The following is a 21,443-nucleotide window of genomic DNA, read 5'->3' as shown; positions in this document are numbered from 1 at the left end:
CCTATCCTGCACCTGGGAGAAGCAGTACGTGCTGCTGCTAAGCCTGTGAAAAACAAGTAAAATGAAGGATAACAGCAATTCACCTGTTTGCTTCATGTTGCTGTAAGCTGAATGTCACACACACAAAAAATATTCTGTAGGACTGCGCTTTCAGTCCCCTCATGACATTTATGCCTTACTGAGTGATTTTGACCACATTTGAGAGAGGCAGAGATCTCAATGGTAGTGAGTTTGCAACAATAAATAGGGATGTAACACAAAACCAGACAAACCATTAGATAACAAGGGATCCACCAAGGTCACAGGAAAAAAAGTCATTTCCAAGTTCAGCTGAATGTGATCCAATTCAGTGTCACTAAGCATGAAATCTAGACTCCTGTCTCCACAGATATCATGATATGTCATCCTGTCCTCTTCACAGGTATGAGGTGCAGCCTCTCTGCTGCTTTGTCCAAAGCACGTTTTGCAGTACTACATGCCAGAGAGTGGGCAGATAAGTCACCTCTGGTCCTTTTGCCTTTCAGAGATGCTCCTGCAGAAGACCACGTTTGGTTTTGGCCCTCAGACTGAGCAGTCTGTCAGCCTTTGCTGCCAGCCGCCCTACGTGCCAATAATCAGTCTGTTTTGTGAGCAGCATATAATTAGACTTATCTCATTTGGATTGAGATATTCAGACTGCTGAACAAAAGATTTTTCTTCTACTTCTCTGTGTTGGTTTCCTATGCTGCTCTCATCAGAGAATGCATTAATAGCATCATAGCCAATATGTTCCAAAGCCATGAAACAAGAAAAATGTGTAAGAAGAGGCAATAACTTTTGTTATATTACTTGGTGCAGAAAAAGCTTGATACAGAAAAAACATAAAAACATACAAGTATTGTGCTCATAGTCTGTTCATCAAGACATTATCTGTACCATTGTTCAAGAGGACACTTGCCTCTGGTACTAAAATAAAAAAATTTATTTAATATTTGTGTTACAGTACAGATCAGTCAAGATTAGGAAACTTTTGCTGCTTTTAAGTCCTGAGAGTTGGAGTTCCTTTACATCAGTAATATTTTTTTCTTCCCCCATCTTTCAAGGCCACTTCTGGTGCCCTTGAAGGAATAGAGTTGGCATCTCTCTGCTTTTTTTAATGCCTTCAGTACCTTTTAGATTTTTAATTGCGGCAAAGCCGTCAAAGCCTTGCAAGATTTCCAAGTAGAGTTAATAACCGGAGTCTATAAAAAGACTCTTTACTACCCTGACTTTCTAAAGCACTGCAAACAGCACAAACCAAAACCACCGGCCGTTCCTGACAGGCGCTTCCAGCAGCGGTTACCGCCGCTCCCCGCAGGCCCTGCGCCGTTGTGGCTGCAGCCGGGCGAGCCCCATTGTGCCGGGATTAGTGGCCACATGACCACCTCTGCCCTCACAATCATCGCTCCCCAGCCTTCTGTCCACGCTGGCAGCAGCGATAAAGGTCAGGCTCAGCGTGCTCTTTCCCAGTTATTCCCCAGCCTGGCCCAGCAGGAGCAAAGGCGCCGCTGGTATGCACCGTCAGCCTTGAACGCGCTCCCGTGGTGCAAAAGCTCCTCATCTTCTCTTAGCTATTTTAAAGAGTTTGGATGAGTTTTAAAATGTATTTTTCTAGGGGTTCATTGGGGTTATGAAACCTTGAAGTGTGACAAACAGACCCCAAAGGCTGGACCCCAAGACTGAGCTTTTAAACGGAAGAGCTGGGAAACATTAAATCCTGAAGCAAGCAGAAATGGATTCCTCGGGTTCAGGGGGCCCTGAGTGATCACTCAGTACACAAAGGGCTCCTGCTGTTACTGATCTGGTTTTGCTGGGAATAACATATGTAAGAAAAATGGAGTTTTTAAGCTTTTCTCCAGAGATCCACTGCTTTTCAGAATTACTTGACTGCAGCGATGGTGATGAAGAGGAAATACTAGTATGTGGAGAAGATTTCGAGCTCAATCCTTTTGATGGCTTGCCTTACTCTTCCCGTTATTATAAACTTATGAAAGAAAGAGAAGAACTTCCAGTATGGAAAGAGAAACACACTTTTATGGAAAGTTTGCTTCGTAATCAAATTGTGATTGTGTCAGGAGATGCTAAGACTGGCAAGAGCTCCCAGGTCAGTACAACATAGTTGGTTGGGGGTGTTAAAATTATTTTTAGACTATTTAATGTTGTACACTTTTCAGAGTTATTGTTACTCTTTTACTAATATTACACATTTTTAAAACAGAAAATTCTTTTTGCAATGGATTTACTATTCACAGCTGTTGCCCTTTGCTTATATTAGGCACATCAATATCTAGATTTATATTATACAAGTATATGGTTTCTGTTAGTAGCAGGCTGTTGCTATGATGAGTACCGCACGGTACTGCGATATAATAACATCCAGTTCTGAGGAGCTCAGCCGCGGTGTATGCACACAGTTGTGTTGAGTTTAGCAGTTCTCGGTGTAGAAACAAACGTGCAGCCATCTCTTGTAATCTGAGGTATTAAGGCCAGAAATGGAAAGTGAAATACAGAAGGTGAATAAAGATTAACGCAGCCAAATACAAATTTATATATATATATATATGCATGCATTTAAATAACTTTCTCCAAATATTCACAAACAACCAACACTTACCATACATTTGTCCATTACAAGCCATTTTTATGGGTTTGGTGATAACTTTTGGACTTCAGGGTAAGCTAGGCACTGAAGAATAACACTTCTCAGACTGTGGTTGCCATAAACAACTAACAAAAATCTCAAACCGCAACTTTTTATGTGCTAAACACTAAATCTAAAAATATCAAGCCCTTTCTGAACACTGAAGAGCACTCACATTAAATACTATAGTTTAAAATTCAGAACCAAAAATACAGACATAACCTTAGAAAAATTCTGTATAAAATGTTATTGTACCTACCAGTATAACACTGTAAAGTTTTGTTTTGCTTGTGTATCACAACATCACATCTCAACGTGAAAACCTATCAAAAATATATTTTCAAACATATTGCAGAATGTGTCGGCTAAAATCCTTCCCACTGACATTACTACTGGCTTCAGAGGCGCCAAGGCTAAGTGTAAAATACTTTAGGACTTCTTTCAGGTTGTTTCTGTTCTTTATCAATAAACCATTCCTTCTGCATTTGGCTGGCCACTATTTTGTTCATTTGGAGAATTTTATTGCCTTCTGCTTAATAATGACTGAACTAATCATTTGATCCTTTTTTTGTCCATCGTCACATTGAACACCCAGTGGAATTTTCGAACTCTGCAATGCCTGTACTGGACTCAATGCATATTCTTACTTGAAAAACATGTTTTGGTTCAGATTAGTGCTATACCAGGAGAGAAATACAGTGGATTTGCAGGCAGGTCATAAGAGAAGGTGGAAAAATGTTCTCAGGGAGTGAAGGACTGAAATCAGTAGGGCTGTTTCTTGGGCAGAATTAATGTTCTTTCCCTCACTTCAGCCAAAAGCAAATGCTTTTTCCAAGCATACACAAGTACTTCACCGATCTAATGTTAAAAGACGTCACTGAAGCTAAGATCTCAGTTGACTCTAAACATGCAAATATCCACTGGGACTATCAAATTCTGTTGCAATAAATCTGTAACGATCTAAGCCTGTTACAGTACTCTGTTACAGTAAACAGAGAAGAATTTCCAGTCAAGTGTTGTTTATGACTGGGTTAAGGAGGAAACTTTCCAGCAGGTAAAGCACGTAGGATAATTACTGTGGCAGTGCATCTCCTATCTACCAGAGGCTTTGATGCTGGACACTGCTAGTGATCACATATCGAACTCGGGTCATCATACTTCTCATTGGAAATTCCTATAAAAAGGATACACACCAACATGGTGACTGGAATAGGTTTTGATGTGCAAAGTGTTATATACATTACTGACTGTAATGTATATAAAACAAAATGTATAATAATAAACAGCTTGCTAAGAAATGTTAGATTTTTTAATTGCCCTTAAACAAGCTTAATAAGATGTAAAATGCTGCTAGCTGTTTTCTAAACATTTTTAGAAACATAAATAACTATGGAGAAATAAGTGATAGGTGGCTGATGCACCCAATTTATGTATGTTGAATAAATAAAGGGTTTGAAACCTAATACTTTCACTAAAATAATATTGATAATGTAACTTCACTTTCTCGTGCATTAACACTCATATTTTCTAGTGCTGCTTTTCGACTGTAAATATATAAATTAGAGAGCTACTGCATCAGTTTCTGGAGCAGTTCAGTTTCAGTTATCTTTGTTTACAGAGTAACTAATCTGAAATTATATCTATTTACTGGGGCATTTCAGTTTGAAATCATCTTCTTCCTGGGAGATGTTTCTCATGTTGAGCACCTGGATATGACATAGCAGGGGCAGGCGTACCACTACGCCAGCTGGGAAGCCCCTGGCAGCTGCACTAACGTTGTTGGCTCGATCAGCAGATGCTTAGGAATGACACTGCCAGTGGTACCCGCTCCCCAGAGGCCAGTTCTGACCCTCCTGCAACATACTCAAACTAGAGTATGAGTAATACTCATATATATACACTCAATATATACATATATACTCAATACTTATATATATATACTCAATACTTTCAGCTGAGAAATTCCCAGGTAAACCTTCTAGCCCGTGTCACTCCAGGTCTCAACTACTTCAGATATTCCAGGAGTTGACATTTGTCAAGGGAGATAATTTGGGTGTGAGGTACAGCTCATCCATCAGCAGGCAGACGGCAAGCAGCAGGTGCTCAGCTTGATTTAGTTCTGCCGCACTATTTCTTTCGCATTACAGTCTCTGCTAAATGTGTTAAACACCAAATACACCTGTTTTCTTACTTACCTCCAGGTTCCTCAGTGGTGCGCTGAGTATTGCCTCTCTGTCCACTACCAACACGGCGTAGTGGTATGCACGCAGGTGCACAAGCAGACAGCAGTGTGGCTGGCGCTGCGTGTCGCTGATGAAATGGATGTCAACGTTGGCCATGAAGTGGGCTACTTCATCCCATTTGAAAGCTGCTGTACAACAGAAACCATCCTGAGGTGTGTGTGTTTGGGTTTTAATGCCTTCAGACTAATTAGCTAGCTCACAGTTCTTTGCAAGGGCAAAAGTTTGCAGCCGGCAGCACTCCAGTCCTCAGCCCTTCATTGCAATGCTCCATTAATGTGGTCAGGACAGATGACCTAATAACTGGGGGGCGGGGAGGGACACCCATTGCTGGAATTGCAAAACATTTTTGCATACAGTATGAAAACAAAACCACCAACACTGCTCCCTAATGTTGCATACGCTATTTTGACATGCAGATTCTGGACATTTTGTGATCAATCAATAAGCTGCAAAAGGCTTGAAGGAGGTATTCTGTGCTAAGTTGTAGTGGAGATTTAAGTGGGCAGGGTTCTTGTCTGTGCCCAGCTTCATTAAGCACCTCAGGAACCTCCATGCCATTCTCCTTTTTCTTTTGTTTTCCAGTACAGGAGTGTTCATTACCATACGGGGATAATCTATCACAAAGTAAAGCTGGAATTTAAAAGCAATCAAAAATCATGGCTAGAAAAGGTTATATTCAGTAATAAGAAAAAAAAAAGCATTTAGGAGGATTTTAAGAGCTAAGCAATGCACTTAATATATTAAATATAGGCAGGTGACAGCAGCAACACAGCAATTCAGATTTTGAACGTCTCTGAAAATTAGGAGAGTTATTTTCTCTGGTTCCTTAATATGGCAAGGAAAAACTATAAAATCTAGACCATAAGCCTTTTTCCCCCAGCCTCTGACTTCCAGCAGATACCCACCACTTCTGAAAATCATGTTCAACCACTCTTCTTTTTGCGTGTCCTTTCCCCTCTACGGAGAAGCCTGTAAACCTCATCCTATGGCACATCTTCCTGCAGCTGCTCCTGGTGTGAAAGGGAGGTGAATCCTATCGTCTCACACATCAAAACCTGGTTAAAGAACTCAACGTTCTGCTGAGCAACATAGGAAAAAATAGTATCTTTTTAAAAAAATGACAGTGGCAGGAACAGTAGGGATAAAAGCAAGGCAGGCCTTACGGCATGAGTTAATGTCTCATCTTGGTTGTGGCACTGCCTCACGTGTGCATGTATGTTTTCTTTTCTCATCTAAAAGTATTAGTTCCTAGCTCAAGAACTGATTACGGCATGCAATATGCTTAGATAGCTGGGAAGAGGGAAAGCAATATAAGTTATGATTTCAGGGCGGAAGTACTTCTCCTTTTGACTAGAGCATCCTTTCAACCACAGAGACACTTAGTGTCATTGAATTACACTGAGTTTCTTCTAGCTCCTTAAAGAGGGATTTAAACACGTAGTTGAGACTGTAATACAGTCTACAAAATAGACTCTTTGCCCTTATCAAATCTTTCTTGTTAGAACGGAAAGAACCGAGCTGTCCCCAAGACCCTGAATTATTTTCTTACAATCAATACTGAATATTCCGAGAAACTTTGTAGAATTTTCTGTTTGTATGTTGCAGGTACTGTACAGATGATATGCTACAGAGGGAAATGATGTCTACACCTCTCCTGAACTGTTATGGTGTTATCATCTTGGATGACGTGCATGAAAGAACTGTTGCAACAGATGCGTTACTTGGCCTTCTTAAAGATGTCTTGCTATCAAGACCAGAACTGAGGCTGGTAATACTCACCGCACCTCATATGTCCAGCAGACTCCAGAATTATTATGGCAGCATCCCCGTGCTAAGGGTGGAAAACAAACACCGTGCTGAGGTTGTATACTCTTGCAGCATTCAGCAAGACCACTTTCTGTCTGCACTAAAACTGCTCTTTGAGATACACCATACGAAAGAGAAGGGCAACATTGTGATCTTTCTGGCATGTGAGCAAGTAAGTTATTAACTGATTCCAATATTTCTGATTTTAATCAAGAAACAACTTCCATCTGTGCTTTTATATGAGAGATATATATTTGATATATGTTATATCAAATTATATATATGAGATATATATATATATAAAACATTATATATATCATAAATATATATATATATATATATACACACATACACTTAAGGCCAGTATCTAAGACACGAGACCCTGCCAATAGTTTTTGTCATTTCAGGTTCTTCCTACAAAAAAGTTACGGTATATGTAACACCGTAGTGTATATATATAGCATAAACTAATATGCTTAACGATCAGATTTTCTGTATGCTTAAAGAAAGGCTGCACGATGCAGAAGGGAGCGAAGGCTGTATACAGGGACAAGGGCCACAAGACGCGGGCAGTCAATACATTACAATCTGTGCTGGCATCGGGGATATCACACTTTGTTCCTGCAGAACAGGGACAACTAGAACACATGCCCGGTTTGCATAAACATCCTTATATGCGTGGATGTTTTTACCTTAAACCTGCCTACACGTTTTTTCCATTTGCATCTTCCTCTATAGCTAAAGCTTCCCAGTCATTTCTGTACACAATAGCAGGAGGCAAATGCCACTTCAGAGGTGCCGCCGATAACCCTGGGTTCTGCGTGGGCTTGGCTGTTCTAACTAGCGACATCTCTGAATCTTGGAGGACAGCAGTGATGCTCTAAATTCACTGCTGCCAGAATTGCACCATCAGGTCCTTTACAGCTGTCAAAGCAATCTACTCGTCAAATAAATATTTTAAGACTTGAAGTTATTATAAATTATAATTATTATTATTATTACTACTACTATCCTGGTAGTGATCTTCAACCTTCCACTTCATATCATTAAATCTGCTTTAGAACAACAAATTCACCTTAGTTGCTCCAGGAGACAATGACATTTCCCAAGCGGAGATAAATGACCATTTGATTGTACCGTTATATGTAATGTTTTTCTCTGTAAAAAGTGGGGTGGATATGTAACACTTCTAATAATGGTAATTATCAGTTGTAAACTTCATAGACACAAATTTTACAAATTACAAATTAATGAATTCTCTGTGTCAGTTCTCATATTTACCATAGAACATGTGAGAGAGAAAACACAGACTTCCAGTTTTAAAGGACTGGGAAAAAAGTTTCATTTCAGCTTGATTTTTTGACAAGTAATTCCCACACCATACTGAAATAATAATTCCTTGCTGGGAAGAAATTACTTAGTTTTCTCTCTCCAATGAACAAAACGCTCATCGCGGACTGTTACCACACAATTCACATCCTGTGCATCCTTGCCTAACTGTGATTTACTGTTTCATATCGCTAATGGCTCACTGTTCCCTAGTACTCAACTGTCCCTTAAACCGAACAGAAATATGAATAAACACGAAGATTTATGTGTTGTCTTGGTGCCAGCCTTTAGATGTCACTGTCGTATCTTTGTAAGACTTTTGATAGGATACTTTCAACCTATAACTACCATAAATGTAGTGTTGCTCTCAAATAGAAATTCAATCTGGTTTTTCCATTTTGAAAAGTGTTAGCTAATAAAAATGCTTTTGGAAAAAAAAAATCCCTTTCAAACTGAACAAGCCTATGAATGATGTTTGTGTACTTTAAAAAAAAAATAAATCAGTTCCAACACAAATTATTTTATATTTAAAAAAAAGACTAAAACAACAAAAAACCCCACCTTTTACGATTGATATTCAACGTCTGAATTTGTGAACTATTTTAAAGGTGATGTTCCATTAACAGAGCTAAGGGACATTTTATTGACTTAGTAAAGTCTTCATAGAGCTTATTAATCATTAGGGGAAAAAATTAAAACCTTTACAATACTTATATCTTCTTAAATATAATAATTAATGTAAAGTAGGGAGGTTTCCACATACTTTGATCTTTTTATGTATTGTAATGGGACTAAGAACATAACAGTAGTTTCCAAAGTGACCCAAATATAGGCTCTGCCGTTTCAGCCCTTCCAGCGATGGGGACATCAGGGAACGGAGTGGGGTGGCGCGGTGATTTGCCGCGCTCCGTTCCGTCTCCTGGGCACCCCTGCACATCGCACCCCTGCCAGCAGGGCAGGTCCCCCGTGGCCAGCCCCCATTTCCCAGGGGACACTGCCACTCAGGGCACCCCACGTGCATGACTTTGGTTCCAGCAGAAGAGAAAACTATTTGGGCACATCGCTGGGGCACCAGAGTATCTGCTACAGCTTTACCAGCCCTACACTCCCGACAAAAATGCACCAAACTGCTGATGCGGGAGCATCCTAGATGTCCCACATAAAGCTTAGTGACTGTTTCATAATTTCTCAGCCTTGCTATTCCTGTACTATATTCTTGCACATCTGTCTTCCCTTAGAGGATGGTTTGGATATGAATTAAGCAAGGAGGACTTTTTGAAAATTGTAGAAGAGGAAAAAGACATTTCAAATAACAGCCCAGCTTTTCCCTGGTCTATAGCTAGCAGATACAGTCAGGAAATTTTAATACATAGTTATGTTCCCTTTTCTCCCCTTAATTGTTAATCATGTAAGACTTAAATGTTGTTACAGTTTGATATGTAGTTAAAATTCATTTTAGAATTAAAAAGTTGTTTTAAAATTAAATATTGATAATTGGATTTCATATGAATGAAGAAAAAAGAAATCTTTCTCCTGATTACAGGAAATTGAAAAAGCTTACCAAATGATCAGACAGGAACAGGCTAATTTCAATCCTGACCTTGGAGAACTCATCCCAGTTCCTTTATACCCCACAAAACAAGACCTAATTCCCAAACCAAATCAAGACAAACAGAAATGCTGCAGAAAATACAGAAGAAAAGTGCTACTCACCACCAGCTTTGGAGAATCTTTGATTTGGATTAAAAATGTAACTTTTGTCATTGATGTCGGTGTTGAAAGAAGAAAGGTTAGTAAAGTTCACCAGATTCGGTATGCCAAACATGAACCATGCATGGAGGTTTTTCAGGGTGGGAGAAAGGGAAATGTACAGCTAATAGACTGATGCAAATGGTTTCTAAAGGATCAAATACTTTTCTATTCTTTTATGAGTCAGATTCTATAATATTTTTAACATTCAAATGAACAAAATTTAAATAACTTTCATGGACATCTCATGCGAAAACTAAGCAAGAAAACACAATTGCTTCCTACATTCAGTCAGAAAACAAAATCTTCACGTTTCTAAAACCAGATGAACACTCCCAGCTGGAACTGCCACTCCTTGGGGCACCAAACCAATGACATCTCATTTGCAAACTATAGCTCCCCTTAGTTTTGGCCTATCCATCATAATTATCTCTTCAGTACCTTACAGACAGAGCAAAATACAATCACTTCTTGGCTACCTATTGGCAGATTACCTGGTTTAGTAGATTAACCTCATCATTTCTTTAACAATTTAGTGATCAGTGTAATGTCACAGATCGTATAACGCCAAGGAATGCTCACACAGGGAACCACTCCTTTCTAAAGCCGCTTATGCTCCTTCCGGATACATGCCTCTATCCAAGCGCCTCAAAATGCTGCAATTTATCAAATCAGTCCTTGACCCTTTAAAGTTCAAAGTATGTCCTCAGCTCTTGTTTTCCACCCCATCCTGGGAAGGACTAGTGCAGCTGCAAAAAATACCTCGTTTCTTTCATTCACACAAAACTGATGTCCTAAAGAATGAGTAACTCTGTAGGAACAAGTCATTGCACGAATTGGAAGGCTGCACTACTACAGGTTTTGAAACTGTCCTATGTGTTTTGCTAGTCAAAATAAATATTCCAGTTAATAGGCAAAAGAAACAATGTAACGCAGTTTCTTTATATAATCCAGAATGGAATCACCAAAATCGAAGTGTTCCTAAAATTTTGGATTGGAGATCATCAGTCCTGATTAGCCCTGAAAGCAGTTCAGGCAAATGCTTGGAGACTACCACCACCTTTCATTTTCGTCTTAAGAAGTGTGTCTAACACTGCCATTTTTAAAGGATCCCATTTGGGGGGTTTAAACTAACTCAGCCTCAAGTTAAAGGGGAAAAAAGGAAAAAGGTCATACTGTTGTGTGAAATGAATAAAAGCCTAAAAGCAGTTTGCAATTAGACCATGCCTAACAACTTATTTCTGAAACTGCAGTTGTCTTGGATGATGGAAATGAACCTCACGTCCATGGTATTCTGAAGCCCAAAGTAAAATTCAGTCCTCCCAGACTTCTGTGAATCAGAAATATGAAGCAACGGGAAAAAAATCAGTTTCAACACAGTCCTGATGGCCATCAATTCACCTCTGTCAGTTATGCAGTTTTGACCCTTTAATTCAATGATTTTGTCCTAACACCTGAAGTTTAGTCCTCTCATACTCATTCCGCAGCACCTCAAATTCCCATTCAGTCTCTAGAGCTGGAAGTCAGCCTCATAGAGGCAAAGTTTTGTGCAGAACAAAATCCCACCTAAGTCTTGCATAAATATATATTGCATAAATAATAAATTTACCCCGAGGAAAATAAATTTGTCCCCTTCACATTTTACCTTCTGTATTAAAACCCTGCTTAAAGCAGACAAAGTCAATTCAGATGGCGTGGCTAGAAAATCGCCTTATCCAGACGTTGTATGTCTTGTCATATACTACAGAAGCTTATGGACATCATCTGGTCGTCAGAACAGCGAGTGAATCAGCTCCTCTATTTAATCAAAATAAAGTAGAATTAAAAAAAAATATATAATGGGGCATTCTACATCTTTAATACAGTCCTTATCTCCTGTACTGAACTGACAGTTTTCAGTATTAAGACAAAAATCTCAAGTTACAGAAAAAAATGTTATCAGACATTGCTGGGATTCTGTCATTGGAAGAAATAAATAATCTTTTTTGATGCTTTTTCTTGGTGATACCACAGATGTGCATTTTTTGTTTTAGTGATGTACATTTCTGGAGAAAAAGACATTTATCTTGGAGTATTCATACTGAGTTATTGCCAATTGCGTCTGTCAATTTATCAAAGCGCTGACTGGTCTTATTTCCAAGCTGGTGAAATACATAGTATAAAAAGCAATGAAACTGTTACTATACTTTCTGTAAAATGACCTAGACAAAGATTCAACACAGACCATTAATATTTTTGTAGTCTTCACTTACTTATCTGATGCTTAATATCTCTTTCATTTAAAGGTGTACAATCCTAGAATCAGAGCAGACTCTGTTATAACGCAGCCTATCAGCAAAAGTCAAGCAGAGATGCATAAACAAATTCTGGGCATGTCTTCATCAGGTAGAATTATTAGCTCAAAATTTAAATCCACTAGTTTAAATTATTAATAGAAGCAGTGTGGCAATGCAAAAAAAAAATAATAAAAATAAAAAAGGTAATTTTCCTGAAATCTCTTCCAGGAAAACTGTTTTGCTTGTATCCTGAAGAATTTACACACAAAGAAATGAAACCACATCTAACAGCCAAAATCCAGGAATCAAACCTCACTAGCATGGTTCTCTTCCTGAAAAGGATGGATATAGCAGGCTTCGGACACTGTGACTTCATAAGCAGGCCAGGTAATGATGATGCACCAATTTTCCATGTCTTTATTATTATTTTTGCTGTTATTGAAAGATTTTGTCCTGGTTTTTACAGTACTGTTTTTTATTAAAGTACTTGTAATAACACTGCCACTGCTTTTACCACTTACCGTCTAGAACAGTTCCCAGTGCAATAGCTGCACTTAGAGAACGGGTATCACGTAGGAACTGTTTGCTCTGAAAAAGACCATAAAGTATCTGAACGGAATTGGGGAGAAAAAAGAAATTAAAAAAAAATAAACTGATATTCCAAATATCTTCTCATCTAGGTTTCATATTATCTTCCTGGAACCCACCAAGAAAATGTGTGTCTCATTGTACAAGGCATTGTACAGATATCTAACAAAATATATTCCTTTATTCAAAAGTTTACAACCTAAATAAACTACCGTTGTTACCTAGGAGGTATATTTGGAGGAAATCAGCTTTCGACTTATCCTCCAGCATCTCCCACCTCGAATTTACAATAAGCTGTTACTTAAGGACAAATAAACCTGAATAAACTTTCAAAGCTAGACAGGGAATATTCCAAATTTTGAGGTAAGAGTGTGAAGAAAGTTATTCTTTCTTTTTTATTATTTTCCTGAATCCATGTTTTAGGGCTTTTTGTATAGAAGGATATTTCCCTCTGTTCTGACCAACCACAAAACCCAAGCACCACTGCAAATTCTGCTTTTGACGTAAAACCAGTCCAAGTGAGGGAAATAGCACTGATTTCACTGGTTTGGGGATCCTGTGACCTACTGCTAGCTTCATTTGTGGTAATTTTCCAGTGCAAACAGAAAGTATCTCTATATTATCCTCCCTTTCCTCACACACTAAACAAAATTAGAATGATTGCTTAACGTCTATGTGTTGTGCGCTGTAATTAATCAGTAACAAAGCGTTTAACTCCCACTGTTGGTTGTGTGATAGATTGTCAGTGGCGTTTTCAAGTAGAATTTCAGCTGCTTTTCCCTTGTCTGCCTGTTTAACAGAACCATGCCTGAAAGAAAAGTGAAAAAACATTGCCAGTCTGAGCAGTAACTAATGCAAGACTGATGAGAATCAGAGCATTTTGGCCTCGCGAGTGTCACCTCTTGTGTTGAATCTAGGAAACCTTCATAGAAAATGGTTATGGAATATAGCTGGCTTCCACTCAAATTTAGAAAGTATTTTATAAAAAATAATAATAATTTAAAAAAAAATAATCTAAAATGTACCAGTGCTTTTACTGGATATGAAGAAAGTTGTTCTTGAACTGTAGAATGAATTAGTGAAGTTACATTAGGCAAAGCACTTGGTATTTTAAGGGTTTAAAGGCAGAATGGAGGCGGTTGGTATTCAGAGAGAATGAAATGCTAGAGGCATTTAAGGATTTCACAGGTGCAGGAATTCTAAGTTTTATCTGTATTTTTGAGATAATACAGCTGAAGAAAGCATCTTGCTGATGTGTACAAAATTGTAAAGGTATTTGATGAATGCATCAGCTTTACTTGGATGGGCATCAAATAAGAAAAAAATTTTGCTAACTAGATCAAATGTGCAAGGTCAAGGTCGGGAAAACTTTGAGGAATTATTGAAACAGTGCAAGGAGCTGTTTGAAAAAAAGAAGAAATCCCCCAAATGCTGCAGGGGGTCCACTGAAAGGAGATGAGAAAGGTTGCACAATTTTTGGTGTCCTTCACATCTTAAGGTCCCACACAAGTAAACATTTGAAACAGTGCTTTAATTGTCTAGCACAGCTCTTCCCTTACCCTGGGACAGATCATGTGTTGGCTTTCTTTGCCTTGGGGCTTTCTTCTTCCCCACTTCTGAGTAGGCGACATACTTCTTTCCTACTCACACTTAAGTTATATCCCTGCTGTAATCCTCCAGAGATGACTATAAAGCTCACGCTATCAGAAAATACAGATAGTTTGAAGTACCTGGTGTGAAATACATGTGCCTGAAAGAAACAGGAATACTGAAGTAAGCAAATTTCTAAGGGGAGTTAGATATTGTATTTCACTAACTTACAGAATGCAAAACGTGTCAAGCTTTCAGGCACATAAAATCTTCTTTTGGGCTCTTCACCCTCCCAAGAGCTTTGGGGCAATGATCTCAGCCTGTGAAAGCCCAAGCTTTCTCATTCTGTGCCAAGACAGACCCAACCTGCCGCATACCCTCAATGGCACCGAGGTCTCCCATGGCTAAGGAAGCACAACATCCTCCAGCAGAAGCAGAGACTGACCCTAAAGTCACACCACAGAGTCCCTCCTGCCCAGCTCCAAATACCTCTGATCCTCAGCTAAAGGGGAGCCCTGAAGCTTTTTGGTTGCTAGTCACAGGGTCAAATGGAGGTTACAATTTTCTGGATGACATACTGCAGGAGAGTGTTGCAGAGAGGCAAAGAGAAGAGCCATCAGAGATGGAAAGCATCCTCTCTCGAGCAAAGAGATTATAGCTTTCCAACAAGGCTTCACTGCCTTTGCTGGAGTCCCTTTAGTTCCATAAGCATTCTGAAACCTGAAGTGATGGAGACGGCTGAGGACGAGGGATCTCTGGGGTGGCAGACCAACCTAAGCGAAAAAGTTGAGCAACAAAGCTCACAAAACAAGTAGTGTGGGGGTTTTGACTCGAAGAAAACTCCTGGGCACAACAGTTCTTATTCCCATCTATTACCAATACATACAAAGGCAGTTTGCCCACCCTCGACCAGACGTGGCACAAGACCAACTGGACCAAAGCAATGCCCCGCAAACCAGCAAACAAAAGGACAAGGCTCTATTTCTCTATGTTCTCATTCGACCTGGCCAAACCCAGTGCTGCTCAGAACAGAGAGAGACTAAAAGACACAAACAGCCTTGCTATTTCTCTCCAGCATGGTTTGTCCTGGGCTTGACTATTCCAAGCCCCTTCACCAACCTGGACCTGATTTGCCTGTAACGGGAGTGAACACACTGCAGCATCTCCCACGGGCCACACGCACCACACGTGCTGCAGGCTCTCCTATGCACCGTTTCGGTTCAGCTAACGTTCTCAAATTTTCTTCGCCGTTGAAACAGATGGAGGCTTTGGGAATTTTTTCAATCCAAGGTGAATTTTTCTTAAACAAAATAATGTTTTCACTGAGATGACAGAGTAACGTATGGACATGTGGTGAATAAACAAATCAAAAGTACACCAAAATGTATAGCCAGATTTCAAAGAGTACTTCAGTCCATTCCCTGTACATGACATAGAGAACATATAGCAGATAAGTAAAGAAACAAAAATTACATCAGTAAAACATTGTATTTCTGCTCAGCAGCAATGTGCACAAGTTGGGTTTTTTTCTGCTGCTCTGAGGAAAAATAAAAGCCTGGATTAACTCTGACTCATTACTGCATTATGAAAGCAACAAACATGTCAGGCTTACAGCTGTTGCATTTAATTCACGCTATAATCGAGATGAGTAAATGCAGCAGACTTGTTACCCTTTTTAGAATTCATGAGCCATATGAAAATGTATTTGGCACTGCAGTTCTGAAGTGCATTATTTGAATTCCTGTGCCACTATAATAGGGATGTGTTTACATTTTTATCGGTTAATCAGCTCGATCTTTACTGTGTTATATAATGGGACAAAAAAACTCCTTTCCCACGGAGTGCAGCAACATTACGTATTTTTGTAGATCACTGGAAGATCCCTATTTAAACTATGCAAATCAGTATAAAGATGAAGCCGTGTACAATTTCCATAAGAAATCAAGGTGAAAGCAGTTTGCAGATTCTGCGTTCATGCAGAATTACCATAAAAAAATTCAGATTAGAATGTTTGCTGATGGGCATGCATACCGTGACATTTGAGAGCTATGCTCATATAACCTCGCTGATAGTGTATTTCTAGAATCTCCATAATCACAAAGTTGTATAAATGCATGTAATTTCAAATTGTTTCAGAAGCAACATTTGTTTGCATATTTTTTCATTAGAAGCAGACTGTCAAAGACAGAAACTCAATGTGCCACACAAGGTCTGCTCAGCTGAGATCACTTCATGGCAGATTCATTATATTAAGTCCACTTGCCGATTCTTTGATGTTTTAATTTCTGAACTTCATCGATTAAATAGCATTATGTATCTTTTAATGAAAAGCTTTCTGATAGAATAGACACAGTCACATACTTCATAGTCTGTACTGCATAAATCAGTGGAAAAGCATAAAAGGAATCGGAGGAGGTAAGGACCAGACAGCAGAAGAATAAACAGAGGAAGCAAAGGGCAGACTGGACAATCTGACCCTTAGCGGCAGTCCCGTATTCGTGGGACTCAGAGCAGTATGCACAGCCCACGAACTGAGCACACACTGCACTGAGCGTAGCCAGTCGTTTAGAATAGGGAGCTGGAATCACAAAGGGCATCCCAAACAGGAGGAGGAGCCCAGTTCTGCTGAAGCTGCACTACTCTCATGCCATGTAACAACAAAAACCAAAGGGATTAAAAGCATTTTTATGCCATTATACAGTATTCATTTAATTACACTGTTTGTAGGTGTAGACACGTGTTGCACAGTCACGTAACGTGCTTTGAGGATGACACAAAGCAGACAGAAAACTGACTTCACTGAAGAATCGGCGCTGCCCCCGGTGTGCGGATACTACTGTGTGTGTCTGTGTTCGTAAAGGTCAGCCGGAGCTGGTGTACCTGCGGGCAGGACGGCACCGCAGGGACCATCACCAATCCACGTGGAGCAGTGAGGCAGCAGCGTGAGGAGGAACAGCAAGACGGCAAAGTATGCCCTTGGAAAAGTAATTTTGAATGATCGACTATAATATCAAAATAATACTTACAGAATAGGTGGCTTCAGACCATGACAGACTCATAAAAGATCCTACCTCGTAACTTACACGGAGGAAAAGACAAGATGAAACCTGCACACAGAAGCTTGTCCTTGCAGAAGGAAAACGTCTGCATAATTTGAAGAAAATTTGGCACTAGATTTCTCTGTATCTTCAGTTTGCTATCCAAGGAGCGATGTTAAAGAACAGTAACAGAAAATGCCATTCCCCAGAACCGTTATCCCTGCAGTAATTACTCTGGCAGTTCCTCATGCTGTTAAGCCTAACAGAAGCTGGAAAAGCTTGCGGTTTGCCAGGCAGTGAATCAGCTCTTTAAAGACAACAAGCCTTCACCTGACATTCATGTCAGCTCTAACTTTATGGCAATTACATCCATGGAAAGAAAGGATCTATCAAGAAAAGTATTTTACATACTCAGCATTTTCACAGAGTAGGAGGCCAGAACGCAAGACCTTTAGATCCTCCAGATAAGCATGATATAGTAGTTAAATGGACTATTAAAAATCACGGCATTTATGTTTCATCCCTCTCTCTAACATTCTCTTATTACAGAACTTTGGGCAACTTGCTAAATCACTTGCTTCCTTAATGCAAAAAGCATAATATTTTAAGATTTATTTTATCACACCTTACGCACTGCAGTTTCAGCCACATAGGATGTGATACTGAAAAGATTAAAGGCGCAGCTACCTTTAGAAACATAAACTTACTCTGCTTGTGTCAAAGTTACAAAAAACTGGGAAACAAAAAATATCATTTTAAGTCAGTTGAAACTCTCAGGTAAATGATTTCAGTGCTAACAATAACATTTAGTTACATATTTGTTTTATGATCAAAAGTAAAAACCATATTTATATAAAACTGGTCAGATTTCCTGAAACAAGTCCAGAGCAACCCAGCCTTCAGTAGTCAAAGAACGCAGGCAAGGGAAAGAAAATATCAGATTAGGAAATACCTTTCAAACTTGCAGGGGTGTGACAGTTTCTCGTTGAAAGCACAGGACACATCACGAGATCTTCTTTTTAACTCTGCTCCTGTGAACGCAGCAGTCAAGTCACAAAGCCGTGTGGTTTGCCTCAATGGCAGCGGTAGCTAGCATTGGCGAGCAGCCCTAAAAGTAATGACGCTTGCTTGCTAAAAATCATTATAAAAAAGTATGAGTTTCTGTTTCTTAAAGAAGAGCTTTCCATATCTAAAAACGTATACTATTTTTGCTTTATCATAGTTTTTATTTAAATAGGAAACATACCATAAAGAACACTCAAATGAGCATTTTCTGTTCTTACAATGTTTTTTTATTGATTATGTGACTCAATCTGAAAGCCTGTATCTGAAAGCCCTAGGCTACCTTTTATTTTTCATTGGGTAGTTTGGTTTTTTTAGTTTGATTTTTGGGTTTTGGGTGGGGTTGGTTTTTTTGTTACACTGTTCCTTCACCTGCTCTAATCTACCTTTACTATCCTCTCCTTTCTGGCACCATAAACCTCCAGAAGTCGTCTTTTTTTTTTTTTTTTTTTTGTGGTAACACTGATAGCAAAATAGGAAAGTAATTTCTGTTTATAAATCTCAAAGCAACTAACTCTAGTGCATAAAAATGCAAATTACTGATGCTATCAGGGGATTGAAATTGACTGCCATATAACCATATATTTTGTAAGTTCTAGCACAAGCTACTTTGTTGATTTCTGGAAATTAGCTTTCCATGATTTCCGAGCAATTACTGTGTGCCTGAATGACCATTTCACTCTCCCTGTATTTTCAATCACTGATATCTATTTCCTGTCACTGACTCTCATTCTTCATCAGCTGTTCCTTTTAATTTCTTTAAGCTTCCTAAGCATTTTCTCCTCAGCTTTTGCAAGGGCTCAGCTTTTATCCCATATGTCTGATAACAAGTGTCTCTAGAGGGAAACCCCCCATGTACAGGCAGAGATACGAACTCTAATGCTGAAATAAAACAGGTCCACAGATTTAACAGGAATTTGCAGACCTCTGAGAGAACATCTATGAAAACTAACAGGAAGTGTTTTAAAATTAAGTGAAGTCACACTAACAGATTTACACACTGGAGAAGTTCTGTAAAAGCTCGTGTAAGAGGTATTAATAATAAACCATTTTTTCCCCTTCAGACATTAGTAAAGGGTTAAAACCAACAGGTGCTTGCTTGTTTCCCATTTTACTTTTTTCTTTACTTCGTTATAACCCGTTAATTACAGAGTGACAGTAATAAACTAACAGTTCACTGCCAACAAAGTAAAAACCCAAACTCAAAGATTTTCCTGCAGGACGACGGCAGGGTGCCTGAAGCGTGGTGGTACAGCTGAAAGGGAACCCCGCGCCCTAGAGGCTTGCTTGGCTTTTAATCCTCACGATGCAAAAGTAGCTTGCCAGCCACAGGGTCCCCTCCATAATGAATTACAGCAAGAAATTATTTTTAGTCATCTATTAATGAAGATGCAAGAACAAATATACACCCTGACGGTGTGAGTCGTTGTGCTTGTGTTTTATTTGTCGGGGGTGGTGGGGTGGTGGTGGTGTTATTTATTTATTTAGAGAATTTTTTTTTATTTATTTAGAGATATTTTTTTTTTTTTACATTGGTATTCAAACTGACAGCAGCCCACGGAAGACTGAAGAACTGCCCGTGCAGCCATTCCCTTCCCCGCGCTGGGTATGCTTGGCGGGGGGTGAGGCCAAGTCCTGCTGAAGTGGAATTTTTGCCACCAACTTCATTAGGACTAGAATGTAACTTGTTATCCATGAAACAGAGAGAAACAACCAAACAGTTCCTTAAACTGGAATAAGGAGAAAGTCGCTGCAGTGACAGGAGAGTGGTTAGGAATGTAAGTGAACTGGCACTCAGAAAATAGATTGACCATTACAACAAGGCCTGGAATAGAAATCTCCCTTTGGAGAGAGCTGGGAGGAAAGAACCTTCACAATTCAAGAGTTTCCAAATTTCCCCCTTTCTTTCATGCTCTAACAATTACTTTTTGGAGAGTGCAGGCTGGACAACTTCTACTCAGCTTTCAGGTTCATCCTCTCTAGCCCCACAGCTATAGCCACCACGTTTGCACATAAAGGACTTCTATGCTTGTTTTGCCAAAGGGAACTGCTTCCACCAACAGCAGATTTCCTACACATATGCTCAAGTTCTCACTTTAACTACTGATTTCCTTAATCCTGTCCTTTCAGGACATTTAATTTTTTTTTTTAATCACCACAGCTGTGAGGGTTTGAATTCATCACACCATCCTTTCAGCAGAGCAAAGTGTCACAGAGAAAACTTAAGACTATTTTTTTCAAAATCTGAAAAAAATGTCAGAATAATGCTTTACAGTTTTCTGGAACCTTCAGAAGAAAAAGCAGTCAATAAAAGGACTATGGTTTATGTAAGCTGTCTTCCACCGCCTCTGATACAGAAAAGTAAGAGAAAAATAGTGTGGGGGGGAAAGAAAACAGTAAAGGAGAAAGCAAGATAGTTAATGAGAAAGGAGAGTCTCTGTCAAACTCCCTCGTTACTTACTCCCATCCAGCTAAAAGGTTCAGAAGAGCTACAACAAATGCCACCTTTTAGTCTATCAAGAAATAACTGATGAGACGTAATGACAACTGGTGAACATGGTGGATTTGTGCCCATGTGTATATATTGTGGGTTGTCGATTTCATTCATCCTCATCCACAAAAGAGGAAGACATACCTATACCTTGTGGAGGTACTACTTATAGCATATTAACATGCCATTGATCAAAACTGAGTTAACTGAACAACTAACTGAATTAATTGTTGATACTCCAGCAGCCTTCAGCAAAAGCACATGCAGACCACTTTAGCCTGAAAGCTCAGCGCACAGCATACGCAGAAGCAACATCCCTACCAAACACTCTGGGCTGGCCTCCGCCTGCGTTTGTCTAAGACAGAAAAGCCACCACTTCAGTCTTCGTTCTCCTCTGCTTGCGCTGTTCAGATCCCCCGTCTTAAACACGAGACTGTAATTCCTGATTTCTTCATGTTTGCCTCTGTTCAACCCACCTCACACTCATGCTTCCTGCTCACTGTGTGGCCCAAAGTCACTTCTTTCCTACTTTCCCAAATTAGACTCTCAGCTTACCTAATTACCTGCCTGTATTCACTCATCATTTTTTCTGCCTCACTGTTCTCATTTCTA

General features: G+C 39.4%; 1 protein-coding gene across 1 annotated transcript in view; it reads left to right on the top strand.

Annotated features, from left to right (window-relative positions):
- Positions 1–1,490: 1,490 nt before the first annotated feature.
- Positions 1,491–21,443, top strand: part of DHX32 (DEAH-box helicase 32 (putative)) — a 26,172-nt gene continuing 6,219 nt past the window's right edge. Inside the window, exons 1-6 of the mRNA XM_005439246.4 lie at positions 1,491–2,122; positions 4,861–5,054; positions 6,508–6,880; positions 9,581–9,826; positions 12,072–12,171; positions 12,291–12,449. Coding sequence (XP_005439303.3) covers positions 1,853–2,122; positions 4,861–5,054; positions 6,508–6,880; positions 9,581–9,826; positions 12,072–12,171; positions 12,291–12,449 — 1,342 coding nt within the window. The 5' untranslated portion in view covers positions 1,491–1,852. The remainder of the gene's footprint in view (positions 2,123–4,860; positions 5,055–6,507; positions 6,881–9,580; positions 9,827–12,071; positions 12,172–12,290; positions 12,450–21,443) is intronic.

This window comes from Falco cherrug, chromosome 9 (genome assembly GCF_023634085.1).
Source record: "Falco cherrug isolate bFalChe1 chromosome 9, bFalChe1.pri, whole genome shotgun sequence".
Taxonomy (NCBI): Eukaryota; Metazoa; Chordata; class Aves; order Falconiformes; family Falconidae; genus Falco; species Falco cherrug.
This window is presented reverse-complemented; position numbering and strand designations above follow the sequence as displayed.